The sequence below is a fragment of the Sceloporus occidentalis genome, unplaced genomic scaffold (genome assembly GCF_023333645.1).
Source record: "Sceloporus occidentalis isolate IW3139 unplaced genomic scaffold, rSceOcc1.0.p SCAF_14, whole genome shotgun sequence".
Taxonomy (NCBI): Eukaryota; Metazoa; Chordata; class Lepidosauria; order Squamata; family Phrynosomatidae; genus Sceloporus; species Sceloporus occidentalis.
The window spans coordinates 13,128,596-13,147,128 of NW_028316994.1; the positions used below are offsets into that span (position 1 = coordinate 13,128,596).

An 18,533-nucleotide genomic window follows, 5' to 3' on the forward strand; every position below is an offset into this window, starting at 1 on the left:
TAGAACAGTAGAGGCAGATGGCAGGCACTGATGCTGGAGTTGGACCAGAGGTGAATGGCAGATGGATTAATCTTCATCTTGTCAATGTATGGTGCAATCCAGCCATTTCCATGTGTAGAGATGTAAGAATGAAATATCCAGAGGACATAAAGCCATGGAAAATTGTGTGTTTTTTTCCAGGAAAAAATAAATAGATATGTTGTGGAAAGCCGAACCAAATGCAACACTGAATCCAAATGGATCAAATTTATTTGTCTGTTTTGACATCATATAAACCATCACATGGCATAAAAACTATACTCTTTTTAAAATTTACAGAGAAATGGCTAAATGCCAATACTGCAGCCACAACGTTGTGAGTTCGATCCCACAGGGCTCCAGCTTGACTCAGCCTTCCATCCTTTCATAGGTCGGTAAAATGAGTACCCAGCTTGTTGGGGGAAATTGGCAAACACATTGTAAACTGCTTAGCGAGTGCTTAGGTCACTATGAAGAGGTATAGAAATGTAAAGTGCTATTGCTATATATTGACTATTTGCTATGTTGTACCCTGTCTGCAGACTCCTATGCCTTTTCCTGTGTGCCTCTAGGATGCACAATTTCATTTCATATGCCCATATAAGCATTAATTTATTTAGTACTTGTTACATATTTATCCCATCCAGTGAGCTTCAGGCAGTGTTTGTGAGTCTTCTTCTCCCCGTTTTATTCTCGCAACAACCTTGCGATGTGGAACAGGCTGAGAAAGAATGTGACTGTCTCAAGGTCCCCTGCCAAGTGGAGTCTTGAACCTGGAGCTGTCAAGTCCCAGTCCAGCAATCACTCCACCATACATCTCCCAAGCTTTGCTATTACAGGTGTGCTTTATGGGAGGTGGCATTACTATCCTGTGGCCAGTAAGTGCCCACTTTAGGAAACTCAGAGCTTCAGCTCCATGTGGCATCACTCTTCAAGCTTGTTAACTTGCCACAAGTTGAGTCTTGGAGGTCTTTGCAACACTGTCTTGTATGACTGCTGTGATGTGGCAGAATGGTGCTTTGAGCACTTTTGTATAGTGAAAATTGGCTGTATATGGAATACTCTGCTGACTTCTAAATAGAAGCTACTCTCTTTTTCACTGGTTTCCTCTGACTCTCCATAATACCTTGAGGGCTAGAACCCTATGTCAGTTACATGCTCAGGTTCTCCTGTAGATGTCAAGACTGTCTTGAAGGCTAGGCTACTGCAGCTCCCCCCCCCCATCCCTACATGTAGGAAATAGTTCTGCTTCTTCCCCACTTTCCTCAGTTGTATCTTTAGTGCTCGCCTCTCTCTTCTTTATTTATTGATGGCCAGAGGCTGCTGTACTGTCGGTTTGCATCAAGAAGATGAGGTTGCAACTCGGTCAGTGCAGCGGGATGCACAGCAGGAAGGCAACTGGAATTCAGTGTTTTCTCCCATTGAATGACAGTGCTGAGGTTAGGACTGCATGGCTTGGACTTCCGTAGGTAGCTAGCAGGCAGGAAGGCAATTCAGAATGTAGCAGGAATTTTACTACCACCTTGAATTGGTGACTAGTATGTCCCAGGAGCAAGATAGTACTTAATTTGGGGAAGCGAAATAAGAGGAAAGGCCTTGCGTGGTGACTTTTAAAACATCTCCCCCCCCCCCCCACATGACTACACTTAGTCCCCAAATCAATAAAACACAGTGACTGAGTTCGCATGCAACACTAAGCCAAAGAAATGAGTCCATGGAGGTAGAAAACTAGCACAGCAGGAATTAAGACAGCCTAGAACCTTTCTTCCTGATGTACAGTGGGCCTATACACGGATTTTTTATACATGGCGATTCAAGCATCCACGGTTTGAAAATATTCAAAAAAAGTATAAATTTCAAATATCAAACCTTGATTTTCCATTTTTTATAAGAGACACCATTTTGCTAAGTCATTATATTTAATGGGACTTCAGCATACACTGATTTTGTTATACACAGGCAATCTTGGAACCAAACCCCAGCATATAACAAGGGTTCACTGTATTGTTGTTGTTGTGTGCCTTCAAGTCATTACCGACTTACAACAAACCTATCACAGGGTTGTCTTGCAAAAATTTGTTCAGAGAAGGGTTTTCCTTTGCCTCCCGCTGAGGCTGAGAGAATGTGACTTGCCTAAGATCCCCCAGTGGGTTTCCAGGGATTCGAACCCTGTTTTCCAGATTCGTAGTCCAACCTCCAAACCATTACACCGCATTGGCTCCCTGAGTTATCTTTTCAAAAAATCTACAGGCTGGAATTTTCTGTAGAGGACCATGTAAAGACAGTGTCACACATGGAAATAAAAACAGACCAGTTCCCCGACAGTCTGAAATGACAGAGTGGATGTTAACACACCAACCTTTCTTGCTGCATGCATAGAGCACTGGTACTTAAGCTGTCTGATCCAGGTAGGTTTGCCACATGAAAAACTAGAGGCAGCTCCTGTGCCTTTAATAGTTGTGCAGAACAGGAAATTTGAGCAAGTGTCGCTGATCACATAAGACCTACTTAAATCCCCTCTTCTAAACAGCCATTAAAGGTGCAAAGAATGTCTCCAGTTTCTACTCTGGCAACCCAAGATGTAAAAGTTCCCCCACATACCCCCAACATGAAAGGAATCAGCATCAAGTCCATTGACTTTAGCTCTTTCTTTCCTGGAACCTTGCCAGGGACCAACATTGGTTTGCAGCCTACCACTTTGAATTACACTAGTGTAGACTTCACTAACAGTTAATGCAAAGCATCCCTGACGCAGTTTGCTTACTGGGATGGGCAGTTGCATTAGAGCTCTATGTCACCTTCTCAGAGCAAATAAACATTACTTTTTTGGATATTCACTCCCACCACTACCACTGCCCAAGCAAGCATGGCCTTAGGTAATTAAAATCCAAAAATAACTTTTCCAGGCTCTAAGTGGCCCTATACAGAGCTAGACCATTAATTCATTCAGCATCATATTGTCTATCCCAGTGATTTCCAAACTTTGGCCTTCCAGGTGTTTTGGGCTTTGGCTCCCAGAACCCAAACTATTGGCTACGATGGCTGAGGCTTGAAGCTGAAGTTCAAAACACCTGTAGGACCAGGGTTTGGGAATCACTTTGTTGTTGTCTGCCTTCAAGTCATTTCCAATTTATGGTGACCAAAGGCGAATCTACCATGGGGTTTCTTGGCAAGATTTGTTCAGAAGTGTTTTGCCATTGCCTTCCTCTGAGGCTGAGAGAATGTGACTTGCCAAAGGTCACCCAATGAGTTTCATCACTAATCTGTCCTATTGTTTTCTAACCTGGTGTCTTCTGGATTTCTCAGCCCACAGTTCCCCTTGGAGTCCAGATGGCTTTTCATTCCATTGAACTTGCAGTCATAAGATGGCAGTGGATGTCATAAATGAGTTGAGCTCATGCCTTGTGCGAGTTTTTCTATTTTGCTTCTCCTGGAAAAAGAAGAAGGAGAAGCAGCTGGCAATCCCTGACCCTGTATTAATTTCTTTCCATCCAACATATCTACCTCTTTATCTCTGGTCCTCATAAGGTTAATTAAAGGTCACAAAAAGCACTATCTAGGGAAATAATTTTGCTCTTTTAAAGTATGCTCCAGGATTAGGCCTATATGTGCTGGAAGGGGGAACCGGATGGTTCTTTCTCCTCTTCCATTCACAACCTTGCCTGTTGGATGCAGCTCTGACGCAAAGGTGAACGTCTGTGGCAAGTGTGAGCGCTCTTCTTTCCTTCCTGGTTCCGTTAAGAGGATTTCTCTCAAATCCTCGCCATAGGCTGGCTCTGTGCGGCTTAGCTGTTATCTTGCTTTTGCTTTGTGGGGGTTGGGAGCAGGGGGTGACATTACCTCCCCGACAGTGGGTGCCCTGCGTGTGGTGAATGGGAATTTGAGTTTGGGCGAGGAGGGGGAAAGCAGCTCATGCGGATGGCATCTGTACAGCAACCGTGCACCCAAGAGATTGCTGGGGGTGCGCATTACCATTTGCCTGTAAGAACATGATATCCCAGGTTGTACAGATCGAGTCTGCTTTATCCAAAATGCTTGGGGCCAGAAGTGTTTGGGATTTCAGGGTTTTTGGTTTGTTTGTTTGTTTGTTTTGGATTTTGGAATACCTGTGTTGGCCTACACATATATAGCGAGATGTCTAGGAGATGGGGCCCGAGCTGAAACAAAATTCATTTACATTTCATATGCTCCTTATACATATAGCCTGAAGGTAATCTTGAATAATATTTTTAAAATCATTTCGTGCATGAAACAAAGTTTGTGTACATTGAACTATCAGAAAGCAAAGGTGTCACTGTCTTAGCCACCCATGAAAAATGTTTTGGATTTTGGAATTCCAGAAAAGGAAGGATGCACCTACACTATAAAAAATAATGCACTTTGACACCATTTTAAGTACTAGAGCTCCATCCTGTGGAATCCTGGGATTTCTAGTTTTACAAGGTCTTTATCCTTCTGTGCCAAAGAGTGCTGGTGTCTCTCAAGACTATAAAACCAAGGATTCTGAAGGATTGAATGATGGTAGTTAAAGTAATATCAGACTGCATTGTTTCTACATTATAAATGAACTCAGAGACTCAACCTATACATTTGTTTGCATTAGTTACCAATGACTCCTTCAGTTTAACAGATTCCAACAGTACTTTCAAGAGTTCTGGTTGTGCTGAGAGGACATCACTTGAGACTTTTCTTTAAGGAGCTGTTTTGGTTCCTCTGAAAGGCAAAGGCTGCATGCTCCACCCTTTTCCAAAACAGTTTCACCCAAATGGAGAGTGTTTATATCTCTCCAAAAACACAGCAGAACATCTAGAAAGCCTGAATTTGGATGACCTGGTAGCTTTATTAATTTCTGAGTATGAGGACCAGAAGCATAGATATGTCCTCCTTAGCTTGCTTTTGGCTCACTGCTAAATGTCTGCAAGAGGCTAGAAATACACAGAAAGTGAATATAATCTTTTGGTGGCATTACTTAATGGAATTTCATTCACAGAAAGAAGTAAGCATCACCATCCTGAAGCCTTGCTAAGAAAGCTTGTCTGATTACATATGAATAGCTGTTTTTGGCCTTTAACGCACAAACAAAAAAAGCATTCATCCATAAAACCAAAAAGGAAATTCTGGTCGCTTGGAGGAAATAATATTTCACCACACATGGCCACATAAATGATTATTTAAATATCTGTTAAATATTGTACCAGCATCATGTGATGTTATATGCAAACAGTTATAACATGGATAACATAGTAAGAGTTGGGAAGGGAGTTCTGCATACTTTGCCTTATTAAAATAAAGATATTTTACTTCTCTTGGTCCTGTTATACGGGTTGGTAGAAACATTTCCCATTAGTGAGAGGCAGTCATAAATTTAGGGATGTGGGACAAAAGCAAGTTTAGCATTTGCCTGTGCAGAACGGGTGGAGAAAGCGCAGCCCCCCCCCCCCCCCGGTGCAATTTTGAGGCCCCCAGCCTGATTTTTTATTTATATATATAGAGAGAGTTTCCAACTTTCCCAAGGACATCCAGGGGCACTTCTGCCACATTTTGAGGTATCCCCAGATACTTCAGAGCCATCAGTTGCCTTCCTTTCAATAACACGTGACCCAGAAGTTGAATTCTGAGTCACTTTCTGTTTAAAAAAGGCCTTTCTTTTTGTCCCAAAGAGGGCCAAAAACACAATGAAATCGCCCTTGACACTTACTAGGGAGCATGAAGAGGCATTTGATGGCAAAAAGATTTAGGCTTCTATAAGCTGCCTTGCCTGAGCTATAGTGGGGCTTGAGAGCTCTCAATTCTTTTTCCAGGACCAAAGCCGCCGTCACGCTGAAGCGCCACAGGTAGCCTCGTTCAGGACGGACCCTTCTGGCTTTTGACCATTTTGCAGGTAAGCTTTATTCCCTCTCTTTGTTAACAAAGGAAGTATGAGTTCATAGAATCATAGAATCGTAGAGTTGGAAGAGACCACTAGGGCCATCCAGTCCAACCCCCTGCCATGCAGGAAATCCAAATCAAAGCATCCCTGACAGATGGCCATCCAGCCTCTGTTTAAAGACCTCCAAGGAAGGAGACTCTATCACCTTCCGAGGAAGTGCATTCCACTGTCGAACAGCCCTTACTGTCAGGAAGTTCCTCCTAATGTTCAGGTGGAATCTCTTTTCCTGTAGCTTGATCCATTGTTCCGGGTCCTGTTCTCTGGAGCAGCAGAAAACAAGCTTGCTCCCTCCTCAATATGACATCCTTTCAAATATTTAAACAGGGCTATCATATCACCTCTTAACCTTCTCTTCTCCAGGCTAAACATCCCCAGCTCCCTAAGTTGTTCCTCATAGGGCATGGTTTCCAGACCCTTCACCATTTTTGTCGCCCTCCTTTGGACACGCTCCAGTTTCTCAATGTCCTTTCTGAATTGTGGCGCCCAGAACTGGACACAATATTCTAGGTGGGGCCTGACCAAAGCAGAATACAGTGGCACTATTACTTCTCTTGATCTAGACACTATACTTCTATTGATGCAGCCTAAAATAGCATTGGCCTTTTTAGCTGCCGCATCACACTGTTCACTCATGTTCAACTTATGGTCTACTTGGACTCCTCGATCCCTTTCACACGTAGTTTCATTCAGCCAGGTGTCACCCATCCTATATCTGTGCATTTTATTTTTCCGCCCTAAGTGCAGTACCTTACATTTCTCTGTGTTGAATTTCATTTTGTTAGCTTTGGCCCAGCTTTCTAGTCTATTCAGGTCATTTTGAATCTTGATCCTGTCCTCTGGGGTATTAGCTATTTCCCCTAATTTGGTGTCATCTGCAAATTTGATAAGTATGCTCCCAATTCTGTCATCCAGGTCATTGATAAAGATGTTGAATAGCACTGGGCCCAGGACAGAGCCCTGTGGGACCCCACTGGTCACTTCTCTCCAGGATGAAAAGGAGCCATTGTTGAGCACCCTTTGGGTTCGGCTGGTCAACCAATTACAGATCCATTTAACAGTTCCTTTGTCTAGCCCACATTTTACAAGCTTGTTTGCAAGAATGTCATGGGAAACCTTGTCAAAGGCCTTACTGAAATCAAGATATACTATATCCACAGCATTCCCTTCATCTACCAAGCTGGTAATTTTATCAAAGAAAGAGATTAGATTTGTCTGGCATGACTTGTTTCTCTGAAACCCATGTTGACTTTTTGGGATGATGGCATTGCCTTCTAGATGTTCACAGACTCTCTGTTTAATGATCTGCTCCAGAATCTTTCCTAGAACTGATGTCAGACTAACTGGACGATAATTGTTGGGATCCTCTTTTTTTCCCCTTTTTGAAGATGGGGACAACGTTTGTCCTTCGCCAGTCTGCTGGGATCTCTCCTGTTCTCCAGGAGTTTTCAAATATGATTGCCAATGGCTCCGAGTTGCTGTGGAGTTTCCGGTTTTGTTTGATAGACAAACAAAAAGAAAGAAATAGATAGACTCTTTGGGCCACTAAATTCTCAGGGTGAGCCACTAGGTACAGTTGGCCCTCCATGTCCACAGATTCTTTGTCCACTGATTCAAGCATCCCTGGTTTGAAAATACCCCCAAAATATACAAAAAAACCTTGATTTTGCCATCTTATATAAGGGACACCATTTTACTATCCACTATATAGTATTTAATGGGACTTGAACATCCACAGATTTTGGTATTCATGGGGAGTCCTGGAACCAAACCTCAGTGGATACTAAGGGCCCACTGTATTGAGACTTGGTAGACAGCAACGTTGGGGTAAACAACATGCAGTTAGACCTCCATATCCATGGATTCTGCATCCATGGATTCAACCATCCACACCTTGAAAATGTTTTTTTAAAAAGGGGGAAAAATCCAAAAGCAAATTGTAAAGCCACTGTGTAACCATTGTATAGCTGCCTTGGATCCCATCTTGGGAGAAATGTGGCATATAAATGAAGTAAATAAAAATAAATAAATTATACATAATGGGACCTGAGCATCCATAGATTTTGGTATTCACATGGGGTTCAGTAACCAAACCCCAGTGTTTTCCAATGACCTGCTGTAGTTGTATGTTTTTCTTTAGTGCTGATAGAGGTGAAACTAGGCATTCAGCAGGCCCAGAAAAAGTTTTTCAAATTCCAGCACATATACATCAGTCCTTTAGAACAGTGAGGGTCTCACCTGCTAGGAAGTAAAAGACGAAGATAAGCAATAACATGCTCCTAGGCAACTGGATTTCTGAGTGTTTTCCTCTTGTCTTGCCTAAGAGGTGCAGTAGGAATAAAAAATGCCCTTTCTTTTGGCAAATTCATGTGTTTTAGGGGTGGACAACTGCTGGGGTCACATTGGCCCACCCAAAGACCTTGGAAGACTACATATCTCCACCACACATTTTGACACATTTTGGTGGCCTTGCTGGCAAGTTCTATTCAGAAATAGAACCAGAACCAGGAAGTGAACCTTTTTGTTAAAGTGAGAGACACAGTCATGTTAATCTGATCAGCATGCAAAAGGATTTTGTAGCACCTTGGAGACTAACTATGCAAAAGAAGTTGTGGCATAAGCTTCCATAGACTTATATGCATGGAGTGAACTGATGACCAGGAAGGAAGGTCAAGTAGAACATGTCTATGAAACCTTATGCTACAACTTCTTTCATACAATTAATCTTAAAGGTGCTACAAGATCTCTTTGCATACTTTTTGCAAAAAGGAAGTGTACTCAAACTGGGACTGAATGAGGCCCATAGGCCACACTTCCCCATTTCTGCTATATCTCAGTGGAAATGAGGAGGAGTACCAGCAGAGCTTGGAGACGTTGTTGTTAGTAATAGTAGTATTAGTAGTCTCCAAGCTCTGATACAGAAGGCAACTTCAAAGGATAAAGAAAGTATCTGGAAAAGCATACCTGGTAGAAGGCAGTTCTACATATCCAGGTACCAGAATGGCTGAAACACAAATGTTTTGGACTGATGATATCCTGTCAAGTATGGTTACAAAGTGGTTTAGTCAACTCCTTGTGGTTTTTTTCTGTTCTTTTCCCCCAAACTAGTGGAATACCGGAAACGCGCAAATCTGGGTTTGAAACTATGAGCTCGGTAGCAGTGTTAACACCTGAGAGCTTTGCTGAACACCGCAGCGGCTTGAGGGATGAGGAAACACGAGGTAAGATGGCCAAAAATCTTTGTAACAGGGTGAGATGGGAGCATCTACAGTCAAATCTTTACTTCCACAGGTTTAACTTATCCAGATTTGATTGTTCATGGCCTTGCCATCAATAATTAAATGAGAATTTTGGGGAGTTTTCTGGCCTACTGCAGAAAGCTATAGATTATGCATACACTAGAAAATGTAAAGAAAACTGAAAAAAGTTTAGTAAGTTATAGAGGCACAAAATAACATTGAGTATCTGAACATAAAGAAAACAAAAATAATGACCACAAAGGATATATATAAATTCAACCTAGACAATGAGGAAATCGAAATAGGGAAAGAGTTCCCGTTCCTTGGATCAAACATTGATCAGAATGGAGACTGCAGCCAAGAAATCAGAAGACTAAGAATGGGAAAGGCAGCTATGAAAGAACTAGATAAGATTCTAAAGTGTGAAACTATACAACTGAGCACTAAAGTTAGAATAGTCCAAGCCATTCTATTCCCCATCACCATGTGTGGATGGGAGAGCTGGACAGTGAAGAAAGCAAATAAGAAAAAAATCAGCTCATTTGATATGTGGTGCTGGAGAATAGTACTTAGGATATTGCGGCCAGCTAAAAAGACAAATGGGCCCTTGAACAGATCAAGCCTGAAAGCTCCCTGGAAGCCAAGATGATCAAATTGAAGCTGTCTTACTTTGGCCACCTCATGAGAAGGCATGACATCTTAGAAAAGACAATAATGCTAGGAAAAGTAGAAGGTTGTTGAAAGAGAGAGAGACCATACACCAGATGGATAGACTCAATCAGGGAGGTTACAAGCCTGAATTTGCAAGACCTATACAGAGCAGTGGAGGATGAGGGTCTCGGAAATGTCTCATCTACAGGGTTGCCATGAATCGGGGCTGACTCAAGGGCAGTTGATAACAAATAACAAATTCTTTCCACCCTGGAGCTTTTCCTGGCCCTGGTCACCCTGCTGCAACTGTTTTCCTCCCCTCCGGCCACACTATGCTGGCATCCATTTATTTTGAAGCTAAAGAGCTTTATTTCCCTCCATACCCTGGTTTGCTCTTGTTGCTTTCTCTCTTTAGCAGAGTTTTTTCCCTTGTTGTGTAAGCTCTTTCTCTTTCTGATGGACAGGTGGTGTCCCAGAGGATGAGGCCTACATCCCCACTTACTTGGAAGCTTTCCCTCCACTCCCGGAAAAAGGGACACCTGGGGAAAAGTCCAGTGAGCTTACAGGAGTATGGAACAAAATCCGGCCTATCAAATCCTCTGTCATCACCCAGGTGAGTGTGAAGAGTTGGACCATAGAGGCTCTTGCTTCAGCAGGATTTCCCAGCATGCCTCAAGGGGGTCAGAAAGCTTCCCTGTGGAGCAGAGTGGGTAACTATGTCTGTCCAAATGTTGTTGGACTGTGCCAGCTGTGGCTGACAGAAGTTGCAGTCCAACAACATCTGAAAGAAGTTGCCCATCCTAGCAATACTGGATTCTAATTTTGAGGTTGCTGCCACATTACAGAATTAATGCTGTTTGACACTTAACTGTCATGGATCCAAACTATGGGACCTTTGGATTTGTAGTTTGTTGTGGCATCAGAGCTGTCTGACAGAGAAGGCTAACTATCTTGCAAAGTGAGAGATCCCAGAATTCCATAGCATTGAGTCATGGTAGTTAAAGCAGTGTCAAACTGCATTAATTTTGCAGTCCAGATGCAGCCTTAGAGTCCTGAGAGAGTTTGGTCTAGTCCTCACTGAGCCATGAAACACATTGAGTGATCTTGGAGCAGCCACTGACCTACCTCACAGAGTTGTTGTGAGGTTAAAATGCAGAGGAAGAGAACCATATACACCCTCTTGAATTCATTGGAGAAAAGGTAGGATATAAAGGTAACAGGTAAGTAATAATTAATAGGGAAAATGCTATAATGTTGGGCATTTCCTAGTAAAAGAAAAATGGCTTTTGTGGGATACCCCCTGGAAGAGAGACTTATGAAAATGGAGCAAGGAAGAGTAGATATGAACTTTCAGTCCTGTAGTATTAGAATTCATGTTTTTAGATTTGCAACAGGTGGGGGGAATTGCATGCAACATTACACTGATGCATGGACTCTTTTTTTTTGTGAAAAAAAATGTGGCTTTAATAGAGAATTAGACAAATTCAAACTGGATAGGTCTCTCTGTGACTGCTGGGCATAATATCTAAACGAGGCCTCCATATTCAAAGGCAGTATACCTCTGAATATCAGATACCAATGACAAATGGGGACAAGCTATTGTTTTCTTTCCAAGCGAGGGGGCTTCTAGAAGAAATTTCATGAACCTCTTGCCTAAAATGCCTCTTGGTCTCACTGGACAGGGCTATTCTTACATTCAGAGTAGTAATTTTGTAGTCATGGTCTATGGGTTCTTCTCGGCAGGTGTTTCACGTCCCCCTGGAAGAGCGACGCTACAAGGACAACAGCCAGTTTGGAGAAGGTGATGAGGCCAAAGTTTGTGTGGATATCATGCAGAAGACGGGGGCTCACATTGAGCTCTCCTTGGCCAAAGACCAGGGCCTGTCCATCATGGTTACAGGCAAACTGGACTCCGTCATGAAAGCTCGGAAGGAAATTGTCGCTCGGCTTCAGACCCAGGTGTGTATGAAGGTCTTCTATCCTATGACAACATAACACCAGTCATCTACTTGCCTTCCCAATAAATGAGAATTTTACTTAAAATCTTAATTCCACATTTCCCCCCATTTTGTCTTGTACAGTTCACTTACTGGCAGTAAAAGTTTTAACCAAAATATGCAAATAGTTTTGGTCCCATTTTTTCAGCTTTGGCCCTACCTACCACTAAAATGCAATGCCTGAGAATTTCTGTCACCTTTGATTAATAATAATAATAATAATAATAATAATAAATTTTATTTGTATACCGCTTTTCCAAAGATCAAAGCGGTTTACAGTCGATAAAACCAAGTACAACACATCTCATAAAATCCATATTACAAATATACAATATATAACACTAAAAACTCCAACACAATCATTCAAAGGGTAAAGCAGAGAATCGATGGCAACAGAATACACAGCTTCATTCTTCAGGGGGGAAGGCTTGACAAAAGAGAAGGGTTTTTAATCTCTTTTTAAATGCTTCTAGGGGGGGTCGTCAGACGGAGTTCCTCGGGAAGATTATTCCACATCCGCGGGGCCACCACTGAAAAGGCCTTTTGGGAAGTGGAGACATATTTGGATGAAGGGACTTCCAACAGATTCTTCCTGGATGTTCTGAGTGTGCGGGGCGGATTATATGGGGGGATGCGGATGCCCTCAAGTAACTCGGGCCCAAGCCATATAGGGCTTTATAGGTAATAACCAACACCTTGTATTGCGCTCGGAAGCGAATGGGCAGCCAGTGAAGATTTTTCAAAATAGGTGTTATATGGTCAAACCTAGATGCCCCCGTGACCAGTCTGGCTGCCATATTTTGAACTAACTGTAGCTTCTGAGCTTGGTACAAGGATAGCCCCATGTAGAGCGCATTACAGAAATCTAAGCGAGAGGTTACCAGAGCATGTACCACAGTTTCAAGGTCCCTTTGGCCCAGGTAGGGTCGCATTGGCTTGATAGCAAGCACTTCTGACCATCGCATCTAACTGAGCTGTCAACTGCAGGGACAAGTCCAGAAGTACTCCTAAACTGTGAACTTTGTCCTTCAGGGGAAGTGTGACCCCATTCAGGACAGGTGGATAAATTTCCTTCCCCGGGCCTGGAGAACCTATCGCCAGTACTTCCATATTCTCTGGATTCAGACTGAGTTTGTTTTCCCTCATCCAGCCCTTTACCGACTCCAGGCAGGCATTCAGAGGAGAGACACCATCCTTAGTTACTGCATCAGTCAGAGACACAGAGAGACATTCTCCCTCCTTGTCCTAATGCTTTGGGGCTCGAGTATCTACCTTTCTCTGCATCTGCCTAGTTGTCCCCTGAGATCTTCAATGGACGCCTTATTGGCTGTTCGGCAGACAAAATAATGTCACTGGGGTAACAGTGAATCCCACTGCGGGAAAAGGGTGGGGTATAAATCTTGGAAATAAATAAATAATAAATAAACATTATAAAGATGGGCCTTCTCAATGGTGGCACCCATACACTGAAGCATTCTGCCCTGTGTGGTCTTAGAAACAGAGTTCATGTTAAGCTTTAAACATCTGTGGAAAACATATTTGTATATGCTATTCCTCACCAGTTGGTATTGATTCTTTTGTTTTCATGCTGGTAGTTTGAATATTTTTTTAATTTTTAATTTTTTAAAAAAGTACTTCTTATATTACCTATGCATTTTAATATAATCTGTTCAGATATTTTATTTTATCAGTGAACAGGACAAGCAATCACTTTCAAAAAATAATAGTCTCCCAATGGTAAGAGTAAGCAGAAGGTGAGGAAAGAAATGTGTGGTTGTTGCCCACCTAATCTTCATAACAAAACTTGGAAGCGACAGGCTGTAGTTAACAGTATGCAAAGGAATCTTGTAGCACCTTTGAGACTAATTATTCAAAAGAAGTTTTAGCATAAGCTTTCGTAGACTTGGTTTACTTCCTCAGATGCAAATCTATGAAAGCATATATACCACATCTTTCACTCATTTAATCCAAAGGTGCTACAAGATCCCTTTGCATACTGATATCCTGACTAACACAGCCATATCTCTGAATTCTACTTGCAATTAATACTCTTATCTATTTTGATCTATGGAGGACATAATGGTAGTCCTACTTTCAAAAAACAAAATGGTTGGCATCCTGTTTGTGCTGGCATGTATTGTTTATGGTTGTTGCCAATGGAAGCATTCACTGCCTCCCCCACACAATGACCCCTACCCTGTCCAGCCTCACCTTCCTCTTGTGCCCTTCTAGCACGGGCATGTAATGGTTGGGGGAGGGCAGAGGTCAATCAAGGAGTGTCCAGCTATGTTCCTCTCTCTGTGTGTATCTATCTTCAAGTCCCTTGTCAACTTAGTGGCAATCCCATGAATTCCGTAGAGTCTTTTTAGGCAAAGAATACTTAGTGATATTTTTGCCCAGTGGTATCACTAGGGTTAGTGTCACCTGCTGGGGATGCCTGGATAATGCTGCTGGGGAGGGGCTGGTGGTGGACTACTGCATGGCCAAACCCAGAAGGTGTCACATACCCCACCAGTGGCTGCTGAAGGGGAGCAGTACTGTGGCCTCCTGGCAGCCCATTCCAGGTCTGGTGCAGCAGCTGGGTAAGCGACAACAGGAGGCGACACCCATTCTTGCTCATCCAGCAACCGCACGTCCCACTGGGTGTACACTCCCCTGGGGTATCATTTGTTGTGGACTGCAGCCGCCTTGTAATGCCCTTGCCAACTCCTTCCTCTAAAATGTAGCCTTCAGCATCTGGTATTCATTCCTATATTTCAATGCACAATGATGATGTCATCCTCTGGGACCTGTAAAGGATTCCCAGGAATTCCTTTTTTAGTATATCAGGCTATACGGGTGCTTCTCGGCCACCTTTGGCCACTACATGACCCTGCCGCAGTGGCCCCAGCATGAGGAAGGCGAGAGAGAGTGAAATCCCACCTGTGTGGAACTTTATCTCCCTATGCAGATATCAGCCATTGACTGGTAGAGCATTATATTCTTTCTGTTAGTGATAACATTTACTTGTTTACTTCATTATAATTTGGGAGGGCTAAAGATATTGGCAGGAGGTGTTTTGAGGGGATTTGCCTCAAATTTTAGAATAGTTTCTCTTTTATAAGATACTGTATTCTAAGTTGTTATACTGCTCAGTCAAGCACTGAAGTAGGGCCTGGACTGCATTTTAATAGCTCAATTTCATTACAATCTTTGCCCACTTCTTCAGGCTTCAGCTACTGTCACAATCCCCAAGGAACACCATCGCTTTGTAATTGGCAAAAATGGCGAAAAACTGCAGGAGCTCGAGCTGAAGACGGCCACCAAGATCAACATCCCACGGCCTGAGGACCCCAGCAACCAGATTAAGATCACTGGCACCAAGGAAGGCATTGAGAAAGCACGGCATGAGATTTTGCTGATCTCGGCTGAGCAGGTGAGTGGCTGAGATTTGCTGGTCTTACTTCCTTCCCTCCAGTGGAGGAAGGCCAGCATGACAAGCTGCACCAGAGGTTTCTAGTCCATTCAGTAGTTGGATTTACAACTTCTCCATGGGATTTTTAAATCAATTAGTGCTTCATTCAATGATCTAGTAAGTAAAAGGCAACATGAGTAACTGAGGAAACAGAATTTGTCTTCTCTAGATATCTGGAGTTTTTAACAGAGTGCAGAATAGATATATAGTGTGGTAAGCAACATGGGCAGGGTACATGCTAGCCCTTCATGTTTTTGTGACCTTCAAAGGCCTTCTGCACTGGTGCTACATTTAAAAAATAAAAAAAATGGAGAACCACACTCCCAGGAGCATTGTTTTCTTATAAAACAAGGTGCACTGTACTCATGTACTTTTGTTTTTGCCCCAGAGCCCCCTATTCACCTTTTAACCAGTGATATTTGGTCTTGATTTTCAGCATTTTTGGGGATTAGTGGTAGGCTGAGATGTATAGTTTCTGGTTGCTCCCATTTCAGGAGGAGAGAGGGGAAGTTGTCCCCTGAATCACCCCAAAGTTTAAATTTGAGATAATAACTAATGGGGGAAGGCATGCTATCCATGTTTTTATTTTTTTTCTGATAGGTTTTTTCTTTTTAGAGTATTTTTTTAATATATAAAATTAGAAAGTGCGTGTATATGGATAGAACATATTTGATTAAGAGGGACAAGTCAAGGAAGTCAAGCTTTTAGTTTAGTGTTGTTCGCTTGTCAGAGGTTAGAGGTTTGAAGTAGGAAAGAAATTGGTGTTGCTGATGATGATCATTGTCTATTGTTGCTCATGTATTGTCTTTTTTTAAAAAAAAGAAACTTTATATTGCTTTCTTACAGAAATGTATATATTTAGTCTGTAATGTCCTTTAATGTCTCAATAAAACTGAGAATTAAAAAAAATTCTAATTATGCAGTCGGAAAGACCATGTCCTCTCTCCATCAGACATTTTGTAACTACCTGAGTCTTTCTTATTTGTTTGTTTGCGATATTTCTATATTGCCTCGCAGTCCACAAGGGCTCCCGAGGCAATGAATAAATAAAAGCAATTAAAACAGTAAGAAAAAAAGAAAGTATTCCGTACAACAATAATGTGGCAGTTAGTTCCCTCTTCCCCTTACTCTCTGATTCTCACCCTCAAATCTTAGTTGAAAAACGTAAATAAATGCTTCTTCCAATTAACTTGGATAAAGTTCATCCTTAAAGTACTGCTTATTCTCTCTGTGTGTGTCTGCCTTCAAGTACCCTGTTTATTTATGGCAACCCCATGAATTTCATAGGGTTTTCTTAAGCAAGGAACAATCAAAGGCAGTTTTGTCAGTTTCTTCCTTTGAAATATAGCCTACAGCACCTGGTATTCATTGGAGCCCTGTATTAATATTCATTTTGTTCAAAACACACTATTCCAGAAGGATGCTTCATGGCATGGCTTAAATCCAGAATTTGCAGAAGTAACATAAGAATAATTTGGGCGAGGTTGAGGTAGGGAATAATAATAACATTTGTTATCTGCCTTGAGGGGGGTAACATAGGTTAACATAGATTAAAACATGTAAAAACATTAAAATCATTCAACATAAAATTAAAAATATACCAGTTAAAAATTCATAGTTTAAAATCCAACTGGATAGACTTGCCAGGAGAGATAGGTCTTTAATACTGTTTCATATCCAGACAACATATTTAGCTGACAAATCTCTCTAGGCAGATTATTCCACAGTGTAGGGGCAGCCAATGAAGAGGTCTTCTGGATGATGGTTGCCAGTCTAGTCATAGCCAGTTGAAGTGAATGTCTTGCAGAAGACCTGAGTGTATGGGGCAGATTATACACGAGGAAGCGATCTATAGGTAACGTGTGCCCAAACCATGGCTTTAGAGGTAATAACTAACACTTTGTGCCTTGCCTGGGAATTTACTGGCAACCATGGAGTAATTTTAATATTGGTATAAATAATAAAAATAAAATAAAATTTTTTATTTATATACCGCCCTTCCAACAGATCAGGGCGGTTAACAGCACGTTAAAAACAGTACAATAAAAACATTAATACAGAACAGATTCAATTAAAAAAAACAGAAAAGCCCCGAGTTAGCCTATCCCCTTGCAAGTGAAGAGGGAGGAGGCCCATTGGACTTTAGTCGGGGAATGCATCACTAAAGAGGAAGGTCTTTAAATCCCTCCTAAATTGAGCCAGGGAGGTGGCCGAGCGGAGCTCTATGGGCAGCTTATTCCAGAGGGCCGGGGCGGCGATGGAAAATGTCTTCCTAGAGGTAGAGACAAGCCTAGCCCCGGGAACCCTAAGTAGTTGCTGCCCAGATGTTCTGAGGGTGCGGGATGGAATGTATGGGGAGAGGCGGTCCTTCAGGTATCCTGGGCCCAAGCCATTTAGGGCTTTATAGGTCATCACCAACACCTTATATTGCGCCCGGAGGCGAATCGGCAACCAATGCAGATCTTTTAACACCGGTGTAATGTGGCTGGCCCTGGTAGTACCAGTGACCAGCCTGGCTGCCATGTTTTGTACCATTTGTAGCTTCCGGGTTTGGTATAAGGGTTGCCCCATGTAGAGTGCATTGCAGAAATCCAGTCTCGAGGTTACCAGAGCGTGTACCACAGTTTCAAGGTCCCTCTGGGCCAGGTATGGGTGCAGCTGGCGAATAAGCCGAAGCTGATGACAGGTGCTCTTGACCGTCGCATTCACCTGAGCAGTCAGGTGAAGGGACGAGTCAAGAAGCACCCCCAGACTGCGCACGGAGTCCTTCACAGGGAGCGTGACCCCGTTCAGGACAGGTGGAACCACCGCCATTCCTGGACCAGGGGGACCTATCACGAGTAGCTCCGTTTTCTCTGGATTCAGCTTGAGTCAGTTTTCCCTCATCCAGCCCATTACTGACTCCAGACAGGCCACGAGAGGAGAGACGCCATCCTCAGTCACTGCATCAGTCGGAGACATAGAGAAAATAATTTGGGTGTCATCGGCGTACTGATAACCCCGCGCCCCATGTCTCTGGATGATCTCTCCCAGCGGTTTCATGTAAATGTTAAATAGCATGGGAGACAGAATGGCTCCTTGAGGGACCCCAGTTTTAAGGGCCCTCTCATCGGAGCACACGTCTCCCAGCTGCACCATCTGGGACCTCCCAGAGAGGTAGGACTGGAACCACTGGAGCGCAGTGCCCCCGATTCCCACCTCTGCCAGGCGCCCCAGAAGGATACCATGGTCTATGGTATCGAAAGCCG

At 42.8% G+C, this 18,533-nt stretch overlaps 1 protein-coding gene across 6 annotated transcripts in view; it reads left to right on the plus strand.

Moving 5' to 3' along the window:
- LOC149304060 (vigilin-like) overlaps window positions 1-18,533 on the plus strand; it is a 73,917-nt gene that overhangs the window by 21,084 nt on the left and 34,300 nt on the right. For 2 of the 6 annotated variants that reach the window (XM_089480228.1, XM_089480229.1), the window contains 5 exons: window positions 5,820-5,899; window positions 9,053-9,165; window positions 10,299-10,447; window positions 11,578-11,793; window positions 15,040-15,246. In XM_089480228.1, coding sequence (XP_089336354.1) covers window positions 9,090-9,165; window positions 10,299-10,447; window positions 11,578-11,793; window positions 15,040-15,246 — 648 coding nt within the window. In that variant the 5' untranslated portion in view covers window positions 5,820-5,899; window positions 9,053-9,089. Of the gene's footprint in view, window positions 1-318; window positions 410-3,979; window positions 4,000-5,819; window positions 5,900-9,052; window positions 9,166-10,298; window positions 10,448-11,577; window positions 11,794-15,039; window positions 15,247-18,533 lie in introns of those variants that run through there. The other 4 variants (XM_089480226.1, XM_089480231.1, XM_089480227.1 and 1 more) reach the window with 3 other exon arrangements.